The sequence below is a fragment of the Staurois parvus genome, unplaced genomic scaffold (assembly GCF_062004578.1).
Source record: "Staurois parvus isolate SC_StPar_1 unplaced genomic scaffold, SC_StPar_1.0 ptg000488l, whole genome shotgun sequence".
NCBI classification, from domain to species: domain Eukaryota; kingdom Metazoa; phylum Chordata; class Amphibia; order Anura; family Ranidae; genus Staurois; species Staurois parvus.
Window position 1 is genome coordinate 2,548,208 of NW_028318284.1, and position 22,065 is coordinate 2,570,272.

Here is a 22,065-nt window from a genome sequence, read left to right on the forward strand (position 1 = left end):
GAAGTACTGACAGCCAATCTAATTTCTTGAGGTCCAAGAATGTCAGAATAGTACAGATATCCCCCAAATGACCCCTTTTTGCAAAGTAGACAGTCCAACGTACTTCATAAGAGGCATGGCAAGTTTTTTGAAGTTGTATTTTTTTTGTCCGAATTTTTCGGAAAATGAAAAAATAAAAAAAATAATTTTCACTATTTTTTTTTTTACATACTGTCACCAGTGCAGTACAGCGTCATCATATAACTGGCATGGCGATGATCAGGGACACTGACTGGTGACAGTGTGAAAAAAAAAAATATATAATTTTTATTTTTTTTATTATTTTAAATTTTTTATTCAATTTTTTTCTTTTTCTTTTAAGATTTTGTCGAAAGTAGTACAATGTTACCATAGTAACATTGTACTACTTTGGGGAAGTGATCATTTTTTTTTTTTTTTTTTTTACACAATTTGCTTATAGCAAAGAATTACTTTGCTATAAGCAAGCATTTACCTCAATGACATCGATTCATTCAGGGTTTTTTTTTTTTTTTCTTTTTGTGCTTAGCTGTGATTTGGCCACAGCTAATCACATGACATGTGCATGTGATTAGCTGTGACCATTCACAGCTAGACACTAGTATACAGTGGATGGCATGAATGAAGCCATCCATTGTATACAACTGTCATGTGACCTGCTGTGATTGGTCACAGCAGGTCACATGGTACGGGCAACGGGGCTGATACTCAGATCTGTCATCGGCCGTGTCCAAGGTACACGGCCGATGACAGATCGCGCCGCTGCGCAGCTCTGTAAGCGCGTGAGCTGCGCATGTGCGGGAGTACGCCATATGGTGGCCTCCCGGAAAGCTAGTGCATTTTTCCGGACGCCATACGGCTATTGGCCGGGCGTCAAATGGTTAAATCCTATGTTACTGTGTATATCACTATGCTGCATATGCTGCTGCATTTTGAAAAAATCCTGCTTGCTGCATCTTCGGCACTTTTTTTTGCAAAAGCGCACCAAAAATGGACCTTCTATTAAAAGTCAATGGAAAAAGAACCAAAAATGCAGCGTGCAGACCTCCTCCTGAACTATAACAAGCCTATGCTGAGCACAAGGACTTCTTTCCCCACAGCCCTGACCTGGTGGTTGTGGGGGGCCCCATAATCCCACCCCCCATGTGAATAAGTAAAGGGTACATAGAACCCCTACTCATTCACCAAAAAAGTCAGTGGTAAATGGATACACAGTTTTTGACAAGTCCTTTATAAAAAAAATGTAACATGTCCATCAGCAGTTATATCATCCAGCGATGTAGGTTCATGTCAATCATAAGCGATGGCTGCCAACCCACATGTCTATATATGGTCAATTACGCCACTGGGTGACCCCACCCTTTTGTTTACTTTAGCGGTGGGGGTAAAGTGGAGTGTCATTCGACATGAGGAAAGCGACAAAGTAGTTAGGTGTGGGCAGGCGGCTGTTTTTTTTACCGTGTCTGTCGGCGCCCGTTATCATAATTGATATGGACCTACATCGCTGGATGATGTAATTGATGATGCATGTACTGTACATCAGGGGTCATTGAATAAAGGACTTGCAAAATGTTTGGGTATGCCAAGTTCTAGGGTACATTTTATTTTTTTGTGAATGAGTAGGGGTATTTACTCATTCACTAGGGGGGCACATTCTATTGTCAAAGGGGGTTTCTAGATTCTGATAAGGGCCAGGGTTGTGGCCACACATACACAGTACCCTGCACAAGTTTTAGGCAGGTGTGAAAAAAAGAATGCTTTTGGAAACAGAAGTGGTAATTAGTGCATGAACAGAAGAGAAATCCAAACTAAATCAATATTTGGCGTGACCAACCTTTGCCTTCAAAACCGCATCAATTCTTCTGTGTATACCTGCACACAGTTTTTGAAGGAACTTGGCAGGTAGGTTGTTCCAAACATCTTGGACAACTAACCACAGGTCTATGGATGTAGGCTGCCTCAAATCCTTCTGTCTCTTCATGTAATCCCAGGCAGACTCAATAATGTTGAGATCAGGGTTTTGTGGATTCCTTGTTCTGCTTGATGTTGTAGATAGTTATTAATGGCATTGGCTATATGTCTAGGGTCGCTGTCCTGCTGCAGAAAAAATTTGGGGCCAATCACACGCCTGATGGTATGGCATGATGGACAAGTATCCATTGATCTTGACCAAATCCCCAACTCTATTTGCAGAACTGCAGCCCCAAATATGCAAGGAACCTCCACCATGCTTCAATGTTGCCTGCAGACATTCATTATTGTCAGCTCTTCGGTGAACAAACTGCATCCTGCTACAGCCAAATATTTCTAATTTTGACTCATAATTCCAGAACACCTGCTGCCATTTTTCTGCTTTTTATGGCCTTTTGGCTGCAATTCCTCCATGAAGACCATTTCCAGCCAGACTTCTACAGACATTAGATGGGTATACCACTGGTTTTCCACCAGTTCTGTGCTGACGGAACTGCTGGGCATCCTCCGAAGGGAAGCATGATGTGTTTTTCATTTGCTGCATTAAGTTTCCTTGGCAGACCACTGCATCTATGGTCCTTAACATTGCCTTTTTCTTTGTGCTTCTTCAAAAGAGCTTGAGCAGCACATATTGAAACTCCAGTCTGCATTGAAATCTTTGCTTGGGAAAGACCTTGTGTTTTGCTGCTATGCTCAGTCTTGCCATGGTATATGACCTGTGATATGAAATGTTCTTCCACAACCTCACCTTAGTAGTAGAGTTTGGATGTTCCTCGCCCAGTTTTTAGCCTACAGAGCGGTTTCTGTTTCACTTAATGACTGTGTTTCAACCTACATATAATACGGATGACCATTAGCACCTACTTGGTATAATTGGTTAATCATACAACTGACTCTAATACTAAAAACTTCCTGACTTTGTGCAAGTGTACAAAGGGTTTAAGTGTAAGTACTGATGCTGGTCTGAAACCAAAGGGTAGTCACACCAAATATTGATTTGATTTAGATTTTTCTTCTGTCCACTCACTTTACATTATGTAAATTGATAATAATACAATTAAAATATATACTTTTGAAAGCATTCCTACTTTACAGCATTTCTTCACATCTGCCTAAAACATATATATATATATATATATATATATATATATACACACACACACACAGGTGAAACTCAAAAATGCAAAAGTTCATTAATTTCAGTAATGCAACTTAAAAGGTGAAACTAATATATGAGATAGATTCATTACATGCAAAACAAAATAGTTCAAGCCGTGATTTGTCATAATTGTGATGATTATGGCTTACAGCTCATGAAAACCCCAAATCTACAATCTCAGAAAATTAGAATATTGTGAAAAGGTGCAATATTATAGGCTCAAAGTGTCCCACTCTAATCAGCTAATTAAGCCATAACACCTGCAAAGGGTTCCTGAGCCTTTAAATGGTCTCTCAGTCTGGTTCAGTAGAAATCAAAATCATGGCAAAGACTGCTGACCTGACAGTTGTGCAGGAAACCATCATTGACACCCTCCATAAGGAGGGAAAGCCTCAAAAGGTAATTGCAAAAGAAGTTGGATGTTCCCAAAGTGCTGTATCAAAGTACATTAATAGAAAGTTATGTGGAAGGAAAAAGTGTGGAAGAAAAAGGTGCACAAGCAGCAGGGATGACCGCAGCCTGGAGAGGATTGTCAGGAAAAGGCCATTCAAAAGTGTTGGGGACTTTCACAAGAAGTGGACTGAGGCTGGAGTCAGTGCATCAAGAGCCACCACACACAGATGGATCCTGGACATGGGCTTCAAATGTTATATTCCTCTTGTCAAGCCGCTCCTGAACAACAAACAACGTCAGAAGCGTCTTACCTGGGCTAAAGAAAAACAGACCTGGTCTGTTGCTCAGTGGTCCAAAGTCCTCTTTTCTGATGAGAGCAACTTTTGCATCTCATTTGGAAACCAAGGACCCAGAGTATAAAGGAAGAATGGAGAGTCACACACTGCAAGATGCGTGAAGTTTCTACAGTCTGTGTTGATTTGGGGAGCCATGTCATCTGCTGGTGTTGGTCCACTGTGCTTCATTAAGTCCAGGGTCAACGCAGCCGTCTACTAGGAGATTTGGGAGCACTTCATACTTCCTTCCGTAGACGAGCTTTATGGGGATGCTGGCTTCATTTTCCAGCAGGACTTGGCATCTGCCCACACTGCCAAAAGCACCAAAACCTGGTTCAATGACCATGGGATTACTGTGCTTAAAGGGCCAGCAAACTCGCCTGACCTGAACCCCATAGAGAATCTATGGGGCATTGCCAAGAGAAAGATGAGAGACATGAGACCGAACAATGCAGAAGAGCTGAAGGCCACTATTGAAGCATCCTGGTCTTCCATAACACCTCAGCAGTGCCACAGGCTGATAGCTTCCATGCCATGCCGCATTGAGGCAGTAATTGCTGCAAAAGGGGCCCAAACCAAATACTGAGTACATATGCATGCTTATACTTTTCAGAGGTCCGATATTGTTCTATGTACAATCCTTGTTTTATTGATTGCATGTAATATTCTAATTTTCTGAGAATGTGGATTTGGGGTCATAATCATCACAATTATGACAAATCACGGCTTGAACTATCTTGCTGTGCATGTAATGGGCCAACCCTGTGTCTTCCATAATTTTTGCAGGATCTAGGTATAGTCCCAATGGCATGCCTAGGGTATTAATTCAGAAGCTGCATTCTATGGAAAAAAAAAAGAGCATTCATCACCAAGGCCACTAAAACAACAGAAAGCACTATCAGTACAAGGGGTTATAATGGGAGTCCATACAGTTCTGTTTGCCAGTGTCTAATCACCGGAAGGTAGCAACATATAACCCAACATGTGACTTGTACTGTACGGTCAATATTTCTTGGCAGTGCATTTCAGTTAATACAGTGAGCTCCTAGGGGTAGGCATTAAAGTGGTTCTAAAGGTAGAATATTTTTTACTTTAGTGCATTCTGTGCAGCCCCACCCCCAATACTTGCCTGAGCCAGATCTCGATCCAGCAATGTGCACGATAGCAGCAGCTCTCTTGGCTCTCTCTCCTCATTGGACAGAGACGCAGCAGTGGGAACCATTGGTTCCTGCTGCGGTCAATCACAGCCAGTGAGGAGAACTTTTTCCCACTCTTACTACTTAGCCTCTACCCAGTATCAACAAAATATTCCCTCCTGGGCACACAGATCTTACTTTTCAGCTGCCTTAGTTTAAACTTGTCAAAATTCCATAGACATAACTTTTAAAAATATTGTGTCTGGGTTCAATACAGTCTATGAGGCTATTAATTAAAGGGATATATGAAACATTGCATAATGTCATAATTTTTTTTTTGGCTTTGGATTTACAGTAGTAGTAAACATTGCATACTTTGGCAACCAAGGCTGCTAATAAATAGATAGAATATAAATAGATAAAAGCAAGTAATGCTCCTAATTTGCAATTAAGTAGTATTATCACATAATGAAAGTAAGAGTTGCTCTTTCTGGTGGTGAAAAAGGAAAATTTGACAAAGCCAGCAGGTGTAACATTATGTTTAAAATATGGATAGTATACTCTGCTAAAGTGCTAATTCAGAGCAACAAGCCCTAGGAATTTCACTGCTACAAATGTAAAAAAAAATGACAGCAGGTTCAGGAAACTACCTCCATTTTTTTCCTTGAAACTTGAGTGTACATCATGACCAAGCTATTTAAAAAAAAAAGTTTATTTTACCTATAATGTTACAGAACAATGCCAGTCTAATCAACACATGGCTTTTGCCATAGTCAGTATCAGCATAAATCTTCCTATATGATGCATCCCAACAAAGTCTCTAAGTAAAGGCCGCAAAGCACGACCAGCAGCAGTGCAAAACATCCATTAACTTTCATTCAAAAAAGCAGTAATTACAAATGTACCAAGGTATGTGTATATACTGTATGTGTATGTCTGTAAAGCTCATACATATGAATTTTTTTTACATACTACACAAACATGCTTTTAATATGGCAGTCTAGTCTTGCTTTCAGTACACACCCTGGAGCTCTATTCCAGGGACTCTTGTAGGGTCAAAGATGATGGTGAAAGGGGGTACAAATATGCAAGACAGGCAAAATGGCACCATTTTGGTATAGTTAAATATCTGGAAGCTGTGACATTGCACAAGTTCACAGAAGCTCCCAAGTTCAAGATAGGGAACAATGATGTGTGGCAGTCCTACTGGTGGAAGACAGGTGCACTCAGTGTGCCTAGATGAAGCAATAAGGGAAGGCATATTTTGGTTAGAAATCAGATGCTATGCTGAACTCACTTTTCAGTGACACTTTCAGGTTACAGCCAAGTATAATAGGTGGGAGACAAACAAGCAGGATATATGGTGTAGAAAGACAACAGGGAAGCTGTGTCATTAAGCATGCAAACACACAGGGCAAAAGGGAACACACAAGGAGCCAGAAGGTCAACACATAGTTATATGTTTGTGTGAACAGATGTGAGAGTGAATACATGAATTAAGTATGCCTCTGATAACTATGGAAAACAAACATATGCTTGGCTTTATCACATTTATGGATCTATCACAACATATCATTTGTAGTGATTTTGTAAAGATTGCACAATGATCACAAATGAATGCCTCACACAAAAAAAGAAAGCCTAGTATAAAATGAGGTGATGAGTAAAACTTTAGTTTGCAATAGTCTGTTCTCATACAGCAAAATAATGCATATTATTTGGCTGTATTGACCTAATGTTTGCTAGTGCTTAATATTTTTGCACATGTCTAAAAGAAGTGAAGATGAGTACTGTACACATGTTGATTGTAAGGTAGTGAAAAATCAGGACAGCAAGGGAAGAAGTGATGACCTCTTCTGGATGATCAGCTCAGATGGTAGATACTTTTGGTTTTACATGCTGTGCACAGTTTTCTCTGGCGTCACTCTGATTTCCACTGGGTGTGGGCCAGCAGATGAGTTGTTATTGTGGTTATATGGTTGCTCGTTGTGTCGCTTCCAAAGACTGAGAGATTCCTCGCCCTCACTGTCACTGTCCATTACTTGGGGTTCAGACCTTGCTTCCTGTGGCGTAAACTCCGGATGGGTCATGAAGTTATGAATGGCGCTGCGAGTCTGTGGCTTCTCAAGCCCCTCATACAGGGAACTGCGAAACGCATTAACCACTTTAATCTGGTGAAAAAATATAATAATAAAAAATAAGTAAAAGACAATCAAAAATTAAGGAGATATGAAATAAAGTGCATGAGTGAATTAAAATACTGTGACAAAATAGAAATTGAACACCCAAGTATGAAATGCTGCTGTCAGAGAGTCTATTTTAAACATAATAAAAGAAAATGGTTTAAGAGGAACAAAAGCTTTTTTTTGGTATAGAGTAAAAGGCATTCACTATAACATTATGCAGTTATATTGTTTACATAACTATGATCCCAAAACTGTTTACCCAAACACTTATTTGTCATAGACTGACATGGAAAATAAAGTACAAGTTAACAAATTGACATGACATAGTGACTGCAAAAGGAAATATGCTTGTATTATTGGGAAATCTTTTTTTAGTATATATATCTATGAGGATATAGACCTTTCTTAGTTGTGTATTTGTTGAAACAAAGAATAACAAGTGCTTTATCGTAACTGATGTACCTTCAAAGTTAGCTAAGGAAAACAAAACAAAACAAAAAAAAAAACAAAATAGGATGCCACAGCAATCTTTGGTACAAACAGTAATGTAAAAATTAAAACTCTTAAAGTTGCAGCCCCACTCTGGAATTAGACATTGTCTTCTGAAACAATATACAAAACAAAAAACACAAAAAAACAAACTTTGCCTTTAATTGAAAATCACAAAAAAAGAACCGTATTTCATTCTGTCAACAGTGTTTTGTAAATAAAAACAGTTTCACTTCTAGCAAAAGTTCCAGCAGTGTTTATGTTCAGAGGATACCTGGAAATTCCTAGTGATCAAAATATATAAATTACATAAAATATAAATGATAATAAATAGCAATTATCCACACTTACATTCATTCAAGAATTCAGACGTTTACACTTATAAAGGGACAGTTCACGCCAGAATACAGTGTGGGATACTTAAGTTTCGTGCACCTTTCCCGCACCATGTTCAAAACGCACTGTAGTTACGATCTGCAACGGGTGTCAATGTTAACTTAATGACACCCCAAACGCAGGTAACAAACATAGTGCGTTTGACTACACCAGATTGCATGGTACAATAGTACCATGTGATCCATTTCCTGTGTAGTGCATGCACTACTTTTGGTACAGTCCGACCCAAATTCAAATGATTGGGCTAAAATTGCACTGCACCAGGATCGCATGTGAATCACATGGGAACGTACAGCACATTCCTGTGGGAAAATTGATGGACCTCTTTCTGAACCAAATATTAAGGGTGGAAAGGTAAGCTGACTATAAATACGAAAATACTGTATAACTCTGAGTCCCAGCTTAAATAAGTAGCAGAATCTACTGTGATCTTCACTCACTGCTGACAGTGGCGCATGCAGGGTACCTTGGATCCTCCACTATTCTTATTAGAACAATGTGATTGCATGGAGATTTTAACACATATGACCACCTGGGGCAATCATAAGAAGAAATTTAGAAATGGTCTGGTAATTGCAATGGATGCTTGGAATCAGGAACATAATTACAGCTCTCTACAGCCAGCCACACTCACAACTTCACAACTCACAGGGGTATTTACTGTTACAGCAGTAAAAATGTGAAACCCAGGAAACAATGCTAGCTGAAAGTGTTGACAAATTCAAAAAACTTTTAGATGTCTTCCATAGGGAGAAGAGTATACAAGGCAATTGTTAGAGAATAAAAATCACACACACAGGTTGAAATGGATATACTTTTTTCAGCCTTATAAACCATGTAACTATGTAACTTACTTAACATAAATATGTAGACACAGGTTTTTGGAGGCAGGAGTTTTGAGGCACCACAAGATTACAGTTCCTTTTTAGTAAAAACAGTGCAGCTTTATTAGTATAAAATATATAAACACAGAGTAACATAAAAATGTTCTAGGATAAAATGGCAAGAGCAATATTTTAACAGAATCCCCAAACTTGGTCAAACTCTATCACCCAATTTACTGAAACATTTATTTATGTGTAACTCTTTATTTAAATCCAACAGGTATGTCCATGCATATGAATGGACAAAGTAATGTAAGCAATTAGAATATAATCAACAAAATAATGTTCCCCTAGCCTGCATACAAACACTATCTCTGAAACACAAATGGCTCCATTTGGGTTGGAACCCAGACAAATACAGGCATGGTTAACACTTAAGAATGGATGATAAACTTTAAGGGCATAAACTGCCCAAGAAGTATTAACATATCACAGAAACAAAAAAAAAGCAAAAAACACAAACAAAAAAGGTAGACAAAAATTATCCCGTAAAAAAAAAAAGAAAAAAAAAAGGTAAAGAAGGCAAGCACCAGGGTCGGCACCCCCAGGTGAAGGCCCAAGGTACAACTCTATGCAAATATACTACATCTTCTTAGTTTCCTAACCTAAATGTAGCTGCCTATGAAATCAAGCATCAGAGTACATCCAGTCTTGATAAAAAAAAATGGATAGGTATATACCCTCCAAGGAGGCCATATGTTGTAAAATTTCCCTTCATAATTATGAAGGGTAGCTGTCAACTACTCCATCTTATTGATTTCATTCACTTTCATGAACCACATCCAAATTGAAGGGGGTGTTGTGGATTTCCAAAGGGCCGGAACACATGCTCATGCTGCTACAAGAAGTTGGGCTGTGAGGGAAGATTTCTAATGTTTCAGTGGCACTCTGTTAATCTGCAGAACGTAAGACATAGAATTATTCCCTAGGTCCACCAATGTTAGCTGACAAATTATTTTATGTACTTCTGCCCAGAATGGGTAGAGTACCAGAAAATCTCAGAAAATATGAATTAAGGAACCCAAGGCCTCACTAACAATGGCAACAGGTCTCCAAAACCTGTGGAAAATGTTTATGGAGAGCAACAGAGACCCAATATCATTGCAAAAGGAGTTTGTAACTTTGCTCCTGAAATCTGTTGGACAACAAAGCCTGGTGTGATTTAGTAAATGTAACCTGTAAATCAGCTTCCCATTTGCAGATATACGGTGGAATACATTCATCTGGAGAAGTGATAAGCAATGTGTGTATCGTTGAGAGCAAATGGGGAATAATTGACATGCTACAACACATGGACTCAAAAGGAGAGAGTGACGTTGCATAGTGCTCCACCAGTAATAATGACCAGATAAAAATGCCCCATTTGAAATGCAGTGAAGAGGTCTAGTGGAGACGAGGACAGCATTTGAACCTGCTTGTGATTTGAAATGGAATGATGAATTCTACCCTTACCTACCACAAGAAGGCGTAGAAGCTGTTTACTATACCTACTGGCTGGGAAATTTGAATGTACTATCACTGGAAGAAGAGGTGAAGGAGCAGGAGACATCCCTGAAAGTGCAAAAGTCTCACGCATGACCTAAGAATAGGCCCAATTGTTGGATGAGATTTAAGTGTCTTCCAAGTGGTTGGGGGCACCCATGCCATAATAGAGGGGTATTGTGACACTTTCTTGTTCCACTGAAACCCACTGTTTTATTGTTGATTGAGAACACCAAGTGATCACCTGGGCTAAATGAGATGCTCTGTAATACTTGTGTCTATCTGGAAGGCTGATGCCACCATATTCCTACGAAAGGGATAGAAGAGAGTTCTCTGCCAGAGCTGTTTTCCCAAGTGAAGGACCTCACCATGGATGGCCATAGATTGGAAGTGTCTGTATAAGGTACAGAAGCTGAGGCGCAGCGGACATTTTCAGCATGTTGTACATCCCGAACCAGGTCAAAGTAAGATATTAAGTAATTATCTTCTTCAATACTAGTCAAACATTAACATCATAAAGAGTAGAGGGATTTGAGGTGACCTTGACACCCAGGTATTTAAGGTAGGAATATGCCCACTGAATGGGGTACTGTTCTTTGAGATTTTGTATAAGTGTTAAAGGGAGGAAGAAGTTAAGTGCCTCAGATTTTCCATAATTAATGTTAAAGTTGACAGATCCCCATAGTGTTTAAGTGCGCTTAGCAAAGCAGGGACAGCCAAGGCCGGGTTGGGGATAAAAAACAGGTCATCAACATGGGCTGCGATCTTTTGTTCAGTTCCTCTGGCTCGTATACTAGTTATTATTGAGTGGGATTTGATTGTACATAAAAGAGGTTCCAGTGTCAGAATAGATAACAGAGCAGAGAGAAGACACCTCTGTCAGGTGCCATTAGAGAGTGGAAAATAATCTGAGCGAGATTCATTTATCCTCACTGAAGCTTGAAGTGTCGAGTAAAAGACACAAATCCACCATCTCATATAGTTTCTTAAGGCAATATACTTTAAAACACTATGCAAAAATTGCCACTCCATCCGGTCAAATACTTTTTGTGTGTCTGTAAAAAGCCGCATTGACAGGAGTCCCTTCCACCGGGCAGAGTGCATGAGATCAATTACTCTGAATATGTTCCCCAAGATTCCAGATGAGCCACATATCATACTTGATCGCTGTGAATCAATTGGGGGATATATGGATGTAGTCTGTATGCCACCATCTTTGCAAAAAGCTTCAAGTCTACATTGAGAGAAGCTATAGGTTGGTAACTTCCACATTGTCCAGGATCCTTATTGGTTTAGGGCCACACTGTAATATATGCATATTAAAATTATAAAGCACCGGGGGGGGCAACGTACGTCCCCCCGCAATGGAGTTGAATGCCCTAAAAAAAAACATGGCTGCAATAACTCAAAGGGAGTCTGTCTGGGCCAGGCACATTGCTTGGCTTGGAGGAGGGCATGGATGCATGTAGTTCCTTCCTTGTCATGGGGGCTTTAAGAGCCTTTATAACATCTTGAGGGAGCATGAGAAGACTTGATGCCCTAAGGTAAGATTTATATTCAAATAATTTTTATTAAAGTTTAAACATACATAAGTAATATTAGATAGTCGAACATTTTGGTTCACATCGAGAAGAACATTATATGAGAAATAAAGACAAAGGAAAGTGAAGGTTCCCCACCAAGTGGCCGGGGAACTTGTATTTCTGTGGTTCAGTTACATGAGAGGTATGCTCCGTAGGTTGTGAACCATTCTAGAAGACAAGTGGGGTATAAGAGTGGGGAGAACATGAGGATAGTGGAGGGACAGGGAAGGAAGTGGGGGGGAGGGAGGGTAAGCACCAATTCAGTGTGGGCAGATAGTATTGTATTCCTTTAGAATAGTAGTCATTTTATTGAGCAACTGGGGTTATTTAACCATTGTGACCAATGGGTTTTAAATTTATGGTAGGAGGAATTATAGAGTGCGGTTCTTCTTTCCATCTCGCATTGGAGGTTGAGATCGGAAATGAGGCGGGATAGTAAAGGGGTTGAGGTGGATCTCCATAGTTTGGTGATGTTAATTTTTGCGGCTGCTAGAATGTGGATGATAATAGTGCGTACATTTACAGGGAATATGTCTATTCCGACGTGGAGAAGAGCTAGAGCAGGATTGGGAGTAATTGAAGTTCCTGTGAGTGATGAGATGATCTGGAAAACCTTGTTCCAATAGGATTTAAGGGATTTACAATCCCAAAGTATGTGAGGGAGAGATCCCTGTTCTCCACAGTGTCTCCAGCAGAGTTGTGAATGTTGGGGATAAAATTGGGATAATTTAATTGGCGTCAGATACCATTGGTGTAGGATTTTTAGGTATGTCTCCCAATGGGAGCTACATTTAGAAGCTTTAAAGGTGATAGTGAATGTTTCTTCCCAAGTTTTTAGAGTGATTGGTTGGGAGAGATTCTTTTCCCAATTGAGTAAGGAAGAGTTGTAAGTAGTGAATTGTATTTCGGTTATGAGTGAGTAGAAAGTCGAAATTCCTTTCTTCGGGTATTGTGTCTTTTGGAAGAATTGTCGTGCAGTTGCAGGAATTTCTATTTCAAGTGGTATTTGTGTTTTGTGAAGAGAGTGGGTTATTCGTATATAGGTATATTGTTCTTTGTCGGGAAGATGAAATTTCTTTTGGAGGACGGAGAATGGGTCTAGTGTGTGTTTTGTGTAGAGGTCTTGGATATGGGTTATACCGAGGCTGCTCCATGTTGATATATTTAAGTGAGGAGTGAGGAAGTGTAGGGATGAAAGGGGGGTGGGAATTTTTACATTGCTCTTGTTTGCTTGATTGAGGGCTGAAAAGTCAAACCAAGCATTTAAAGAAGCCTAGATACACGGGTGTGTTTGTAGATTTTTAGGTAGGGCTGTCCTAGGTATATACAGTATGTCTGTCATCGAGTGTGGTGAGGATAAGGAGTTTTCTAGTTTGGTCCAGATCTTCTCGTTGGTTGGGTGCCACCAAAAGAAGAGTTGGTCTAAAAGGACTGCTTGGTAATATGATTTTAGGTGGGGGAGACCTGTCCCACCTCTGGAGGGTGGGCGTAATAATAAGTTCGTGGAACATCTGGGTCTTTTAGAATTCCATAGAAATTTATTTAGCGTAGCTTGAACTTTAGAGAAAAAGGTGTGAGGGACTGGTATGGGAAGCGTCCGAAAAATATATAGTATTTTAGGCAATATACACATTTTCATGGTTGCTACTCTACCTAAAGTTGATAGTGTGGTTGTGCGTAGATTTTTTATTTCTTGGGGGATGGTTTCCAATAATGGTTTGTAATTAGTTGCGTAAAGTTGGCTAGTGATTGCAGTAAGTTTGATCCCTAGATAGGGTATGCTATGTGATTCCCAGGTAAAGGGGAAATGTTTGGAAATTAGAGTTTTAGTATCAATTGGTGTATGCAAGTTTAGTATGGACGATTTGGGTTCATTGAGTTTGTAATACGAAACATCCGCATAACTTCGGATATGTGTACGTATCGAATGAATTGATTTATAGGGGTTTGTAATCATAAGAATAATATCGTCTGCGAAGAGACTGAGTTTGTGCTCATGTTGGTACATTTTAATTCCCGTAAAGTTTGATTCATTTCTAAGATTGGTTTCTAATGGCTCGATGAGTAAGGCAAAAATTATGGGGGATAACGGGCATCCTTGTCTGGTACGATTCGTTATACAGAAAGGCTGTGAAAGTGTGCCGTTGGTCAGTACTCTGGCGGTGGGCTTGGAGTAGAGGGATAATATCGCTGAAAGCATCCAGTCTGTTATTCCAAATTTTTGTAATGTAAGGTTCATAAATTGCCAATGAATTCGGTCAAAAGCTTTTTCCGCATCTAATGACAGGAGAAGGGAGGGTCGTTTTTTGGACTCGAGGTGGTGTAGTATGGATATAATTCGTCTTGTATCATCTGGGGCCTGTCTACCGGGTATAAATCCCACTTGATCCAGGTGGACTAATGTAGGTAGATATGGGAGTAATCTTAGGGCGATTATTTTGGCATAGATTTTTATGTCTGTATTGAGTAATGAAATCGGTCTATAATTTTGTACTAAATGGGGATCTTTGCCCGGTTTTGAGATGGTGGTAATTATGGACTGTAGCATGTCTGGGGGAAATTCCCCACAAGTTGCGACGTGATTATATAAGGTCGCTAGGTGGGAAGTAAGATTGGGAGCTAGTGATTTGTAAAATTCGTTAATGAAGCCATCGTTTCCAGGTGATTTATTTAAGGGGAGAGTATTTATAGTTTTTTTAATCTCTAAGGGTGTTATCGGCGTAGAGAGAGATTCTAGTTGATGAGGAGTGATACAAGGAAGATTTGTGTTCTGTAGAAAGTTTCCAATGGAGCGAGTTGTTAGTTGGATTGTGTTTGGGTCATCTTTTTTATTATACAGATCTTGGTAGTATGTCGCAAACGCATTAGCTATGTCTTGTGGGTTTGTTAATATGGTGCGAGTGTTAGGGTGTTGAATTGTGGAGATTTTAGCTTTAAGTCGTTTTTGTTTGACAATTTTGGCGAGGAGTGAGTTTGCTTTGTTTCCTAGTGCGTAAAATTTGGTTTTTGTTTTTTGAAGATTGTTATCATAATTGTGGAGTAGGATGGTTTGTAGTCTGTTTCTGTCTAGAGTTAGGGCCGCAGACGTGGAAGGGTTTGGGTTCTTTTTGTTCATCTCCTCATGTGCGCGGATAGAGGTCAGTAATTGGTCAATTTGTTGGGATCTGTGTCTGTTTGTGCGGGAATTCAGTTGTATGAGGATACCTCTCATGTAGGCTTTGTATGTTTGCCAAAGTGTAGTAATAGAGATATCAGGAGTAGAGTTAGTTTAAAAAAAAAAGATTGTGGGCTTCTAGGATATGTTTCAGGTTTTCTGGGTTTCTCAGTAGTGAAGCGTTCAATCTCCATATGGGTGGTATTGCTGATCGTGGATTGTCATCCAAGGATATACTGATTGGAGCGTGATCTGACCAAGTTATGATACCGATGTTAGATGAACTCACGTGCTGTAATGTCCATTTGTCAGTGATGAACTTGTCGATTCTTGAATAAGAAAGATGGGGAGGGGAGTAGTAGGTGTAATCTCTCTCAGTGCCGTGCTGACATCTCCAGATGTCATATAAGTCGTGTTCATGTAAAAAATGGTTAAAGTCAGGTTTGGTGGATTTTTTAGTGGAAGATGAATCTAAGAGCGGATTGCCCATAATGTTAAGATCGCCTCCGATGATAAGTCTGCCTTGTTTGTGTTGTAATATGAGTTTGTGGAGTTTGCGGAAAAAAGATAGTTGTTTGCTGTTTGGGCCGTATACATTCACTAGCGTGTAGATGATGTCGTCTATTTGGCATACCAAGATATGATATCGACCGTGCGGGTCGGCTATGCTTGAGATAGTTCGGAATGTGGTAGAGTCTTTAATGGCAGTGAGAACTCCATTCTTTTTTTTGGAATCAGTTGCCATAAATACTTGGGAGAATCGGTGTAGCTGTAGTTTAGGAATTTTTCCTGTGGCAAAGTGGGATTCTTGTATAAAGAAGATGTCGGCTTGGGATTTCCGGACTTCTTTGGAGAGCATCGATCTCTTGAAGGGAGAATTAAGGCCTCGTACATTAAGGGATGTGATTTTAATCATTTAATGGTTCTTTCTTGAGGTATATATTTAAATGGTGTGTTGTTTGGGAGAATCGTGGCTCAGTGTATAACCATATGCGAGAAGAGAGGTTGCTGACAGTGTCATGCGAATTAGGTTCAATTGGTGGATTAGAACTGGTCTTCCATATATATTCAAGGTAAGTAGGTCTTGAGTTTAAGTTGAATACTTGGTGGTGCCACATTGGGGGAAGGTAAGGGATACATAGAACAATAGTAAAAAAAAAACTTGCGCAAAATGCAAGTAAACCAAGTAGCTTCCTTAGCTACTGCAAAACTGGGGGGTTTGAACGGACTTTGACCGTCAGAAGGGTCAAGCCAAATGTAAACTCGTAAAACAATTTTCATCGGTTCTAGGCCGATCGCCAGTAACTCGGTGTTGAACTAGAGCCTCTGGGGAAGAGCGTGAATATAAGTTTGCCTCAACGTATCCTGATCTGCGTTGTTAGTCATGTTGTCTCCATATGTTGGAGGGAAGGTAGTGCAGCTCCCTGTGACTCTATGGGTATGATGTTCCATGCTTTGAGTAGGTCTAGGCCTGCTTCTAGAGATTTGATTGTGAATATTTTGCCTTGGTGTCGCACTGTTAGCTTCGTGGGGAAACCCATTGGTAAGCTATGTTATGGTTTCTGAGGGCCTTGGTAATGGTAACCATTTTTTTCCTGTTGAAAAGTGTAGCTTTTGATAAGTCAGCATACAACCTAATATTTGCATGTGTTGATGGGAGTGATGGTGGATTTCTGGCTGCCATCATGATTCTCTCTTTGATATGATAGAAATGTATACGGGCCAAAACATCTCTTGGAATAGTAGCGGATAGGAATGAAGGTTTGGGCAATCTGTGGGCTCGATCGATCGCCAGCTCCATGTCAGGGATCGATGGGATGAGGAGCTTGATGTACTGTTGTAGATAAGGTAGTAGTGTCTCATTAGTAACAGATTCAGGTATCCCTCTAAATTTAATGTTGTTGCGGCGCGATCTATCTTCTAGATCGGCTAGTTTTAGGTTGATTTGTTCAATTTCCGAAGTGTGATCTGCGTGAGCATCAATCAAATCATTATGTGCCGTTATAATATCTCCCATATTGGTTTCTATATGCTGTATTCTGCGTTCTTGTTGACTTGTAATGCTCGTAATTTGGTTGAACGACGTGGAAATATCAGCATGTAGGGACTGACGTAATGATGAGAGCATGTTCCTCATGTAAATCTCTGTCAGCGGTTGGTCTGATGCAGGGAACGCATCGATTTCCGTAAAGGCTGTGTGTGGCATTGGAGATGGGAGATTTAGGGCCTGATATGCATGGCCAGGGTCATCATCTAAACGTGGCTGAGATTTGGCTGGGCTGCTGGTTGTGGGGGACAATGGGGGTGACAACTCACCAGGGTCCCCTGGGTACAGCTGCTGCCTCAGTCTGGGATCCGTGTGCTGGGCGCTGTAGTCCTCCTCATTGCTGCCTCTGTCTCCCTGTCTGTCTCCCTGTGCGCCGTTGTGGGCGCCATCTTGGATTCCGGGCCCGACCGCCGGGAAGAAATTAGTCAGCTTCCCGGGTTGCCCCGGGGTTTTCCTCCTGCGGGCATATGTGCAGAGGTGCGGGCACCCTTCATGAAGGTTCGTGAGGTGTTTGTGGTCCCCGAGGTCGGTATGTGCCGCTTTAGTGCTGGCGGATGGACGGAGCTGCCTTCAAAGCGCTGCCATCCAGGAGCCGGCCGCGCATGCGCCCCAAGGTAAGATTTAATACAAGCCAGACATGAATGAGACAAGATCTCATTGGAGTCCCTTAGGTTGTATAACTGGCAATAAAAATTGTGCAAGGACTGTGCAGTCTCCTTAGAAGCGATTTTCTCACCCTTTAAAAGATAGAATATAAGAAAGGGCTTATTCTTAGAGCCTTTCAAGGCCCTGGCTAGTAAGGAACCCAGTTTCGCTGTATTCATAAACAGATTATTATTTTACAGTTAGTGTTGTGATATAGAATTGAGTTTGGTTGTTCACGGAGGATTTGCAGTTCTTTGTACCCTGAGGAAGCCTTTTCTAGTGATTTAATCTGAGTCAAGAACAAAGAGCTCAGTTGTAAATGTTCCTCTTTAATTCTTGCTCCGTGTTTCGAGAATAGTCCCCTCGCTACACATTTATGGGCCTTCCATAGTATTGTAGGGCTATTATCTGAAGAATCATTGGCCACAAAATAAGCAGCCAATTCAGAGGAGACTTCTTGCATAGAGACAGTGCCCTGCAGGAGGGCCTTGTTGAGCCTCCAGGACAAAATTTTGTGAGACGTAATATCTAGATCCAAAGTTAGATGTACAGAAACATACTCAGAGTATTATGTAGTCAATCTCAGAAGATTCAATTTATTTCAGGATAGTAATCCAGGAGAGATGAATTACCGTGAATGGATAAATAGAACGTGTAGGCCCAAGCTGTCGGATGCACAAAATGCCATGTAAGATAAGAATAAGCTAAGTGTGAAGCCCCCTTGGAGACACCTACCAGATGGTCGTACGCAAAGTTCTAATCTCCTAAAATCAAAAGACCCTCTCTATTTTCCATCACTAGAGAGATCAGGTGATTGAGAAACTGTAATTGATCTACATTTGCAAAATAAGCATTAAAGTGGTTCTAAAGGCTTAAGGTTTTTTACCTCCATGTATTCTATGCATGAAGGTTAAAAACCTTCTCTGTGTAGCATCCCCCCCAGTCCCCTCCCCCCCCAATAGTCACCTATGCCTCCTCTCGATCCTGAGATGTGCACTGGAAAAGCTACAAGATGTGAACTCAGTGGTTTCTCCTCCGAGGGCAAAATAAAATGTTAAATTCCATACTGCAGCATTTATTAACAAACCATGGGTAAAGCCCATATCATTATAAAATTGTCTCCTGTAGTGGTTGTGACAGATCATACAGCTCAATGTGTTTCTTGGATTCAAAATATTCCACTTCCTAGGGAACTAGGAGGGCAGTTTGCTCTTAAAAAAATGTCCTGCCTCCAAAAAACCTTTGTCTCCATATATTCATAAATATTAGGCACATATAAGAGAGCCAAGTTATCTAATTAATTACTTTATTTTGCATGGGCACACCAAAAAGACAGAGCAGTTCATATTTGAGGCCAGCAAGTAACCACTGTTTTTTCTTTAGCATTTTTTTACCTTAGTTTTTTTAATCCAACAAAACACAAAGTTTTTCATTTTGTACGAGGGTGCCATTTATAAGCCCAGATTTTATTAGAGGTTTACAGTCAGTCACCTAAACAGCATGCACATCAATGCCTATACTACAAGTATTCCAGGGCACCTCATGCAGGCATTCAACTGAAAGATTACAACTGAACTCCGGGATAAGCAAATATTGTCTAAATACAAGAGTACACAATTCATGAATCTTGGTGTTCTTTGTGTGTTTCTTACAGATCTGTGCAGTAATTCAGTGTGAAATATTTGTTCTTTGTAGGAGTTTCCTGTAATAAGAACCAACCACTGCTGCTCTCTCTCCCCTTGCACAGGGTGACTGGTCTGATCACTGTAGTTTTATACAGTAAGCCACCCACGGCTTAGCTCTCTGCACAGGCTATGTACAGCACAGTGATGAAGTCACTGCTACTTGTACAAGGTAATAGCTGAGCTTACAAAAACATTTGGTGCTCACAAAGTGGATTTACAGCTCTTGTGGCCATTGAGGAATATAATTTATTCAAAGTGTTTGTGCCTGGAGTTCAGCTTTAATGTAATACAAAATAGAAGCAAAATTAAATTGTGTAGAGAGTCCAGTTTCCCTACAAATATTGATATTAATTCATGTTCAAATACGCATTATACTCTGTTTGCAATGTTATCCTAACCCTCTGTTACCAACTATTGAATTTTGTTGGGGTCATTGCTATTTTCTCAGTATTTACCCATCTCTAGAATTATGTTTTCTATGATACAGTTGATATATTCTATATACAATATAAGCAAATCCAAACTCCCTTACAGCATCTGCGTTAATATAAAACAATAATGCGGCAGATAGGGTTAGTGTTGCATGCACCATTCCCTATTTAAAATGGGATACTAGCACATAGTTTCTGAGTTTGGTGAACCCTAAAAGAAGGTTTGAATGAAAAATGGAATTAGGGTCAGACATTCCACAAAGGGCAGTAAATTTAGCAAAACTGTATGCAATAAAGATCTTGATGGATATTACTACTTAAGGTTTAAAACATTAAATCCACTGCGGGGTGTATCTATAAAAAAAAAAACTGCATCTTAATTCACACAGTGAAAGTGTATGTATGTACATTCATTCCGCAAACTGGAAAAACGTGGAACTAAGTATCTTGGGAAACTCCTAAGATATTAACACCATCTAGTGGCCAAATGTGGAAATTCCCAACATAAATCAACAAAAAACATTCAATCAGCACAGGAAATAGGCTAACAACATTCAATTTTGCACCATTCACAATTGAATGCGCATGCACTTTAACTGGGCAAATTGCTATGCAAAATTTTTATAAACACACCCCTAAGTCTTACCAATTAAAGTATTGCCCCTGATTTTATTTATCTTCTCATTCATGTGCATCTATTAAATTGTACAGTCACAATTAATTAAAAGCATCTGTAATAACACTGAGACAAAGGACAAAAAAAATTGTATTTTTTTATGTTTCTATGATGCACACTTGACTTCAACAAAATGCAGTTTAAAAATATGTAATAGTGCAAATAGATTGTTCTGACATATCACTCACCATTAATAGAAATAGAAAACAGCAGCAATGTTACACATAGCAACCATAATGGTTTCATGTTTAATTTTCCTAAGGCTAGTTAAAAAAGGAAGTAATTGTAATTGCCTTAACTAAACACCCCAACATGTGCAATTGTGAAATTGCATGTACATTGTTCTGTGTGAATGCAGGCAAAAGTAAATATTACTAAGCTATTTTCTCTCCAGGTCAAACATTCTTCATTCATTAGAATAGTGCAAAATCTATGGCTGCTAGATAAAGCTGCTTACCATAATAAATATTTTTTTCTATGATTATAAGCTCTATCTAGTGGCCATAGTGCAGTATTTCCCTGATTCATGCTATGAATGAAGAACATCTGACTCATTGATGCTAAGACACAAAGTGATGGGAACTTTTTGGGTTGTCAGACCAGTAATGGAGAGGAAATATTCCAAAGGGGACACTTGTGGTGGTGACAGCTAAGAGAGGCTTTTTCCTCACTTTGGAGCTTTGGCAAGATTATATCTTACTAAAATAAAAAAAACAAACAAACCAAAAAAAACTACTCTATCCACAACAAAAAATAAAGCATCAGATATACCTTAAAGTGGACTTATTTAAATTTGTGTCATAGGCTTTTATATAATAGAATAGCAACAGAGGTTGATGCATCCTCATTAGTGATAAGAAAGAAATCAGCGCTGTTCCCAAGCAAAACTGTAAACTAAAATGTTCAATGTTTTTCTATATTCCAAGTATTAAAAAAGAAGTTTGCCACCTGTAAGGAGCTAATTATTACAAATGTCAGTAAGAGAAAAAAGCAACGCCCACCATATCCATCTCTGGGTTAAATAGTGGGTTAAATATTCAAGTTATTTGCAAACGACAGTGCTAGAGACAGAGAGCAGTGTCAGCATGCATTGTAATAGTGTTGAACTCACTGCCCACAGAAGCAGCAGCAGCAGTAGCAGTAGAGGTGGCTGGGGGAGAAGTAGCAGAGGACAGAGCTACATGTGTTGGACTAGAGACATGTTTAGCATCGATGTGCTGGCTTATGGTGGAAGGCTGGCGCCTCAGAGCCCCTTGTAAAGAGGTACCGCCCGTCTGGAATGTATAAACTACGTCCATCTGTAAGGAATCAGAGGAAGACACACAAAGGTCAGAGGAAAGATAAGGGAAGGCCGTGGGGTGGGAAGGGGGTGAGAAAGAAAAAAAGGAAAGAAAT

At 39.9% G+C, this 22,065-nt stretch overlaps 1 protein-coding gene across 1 annotated transcript in view; it reads right to left on the reverse strand.

The window, feature by feature from the left end:
* Positions 1 to 5,708: 5,708 nt before the first annotated feature.
* Positions 5,709 to 22,065, reverse strand: part of LOC149452213 (plasma membrane calcium-transporting ATPase 4-like) — a gene marked incomplete at its 5' end in the record, with an annotated part of 272,400 nt that continues 256,043 nt past the window's right edge. Inside the window, one exon of the mRNA XM_089689635.1 lies at positions 5,709 to 7,183. Coding sequence (XP_089545761.1) covers positions 6,905 to 7,183 — 279 coding nt within the window. The remainder of the gene's footprint in view (positions 7,184 to 22,065) is intronic.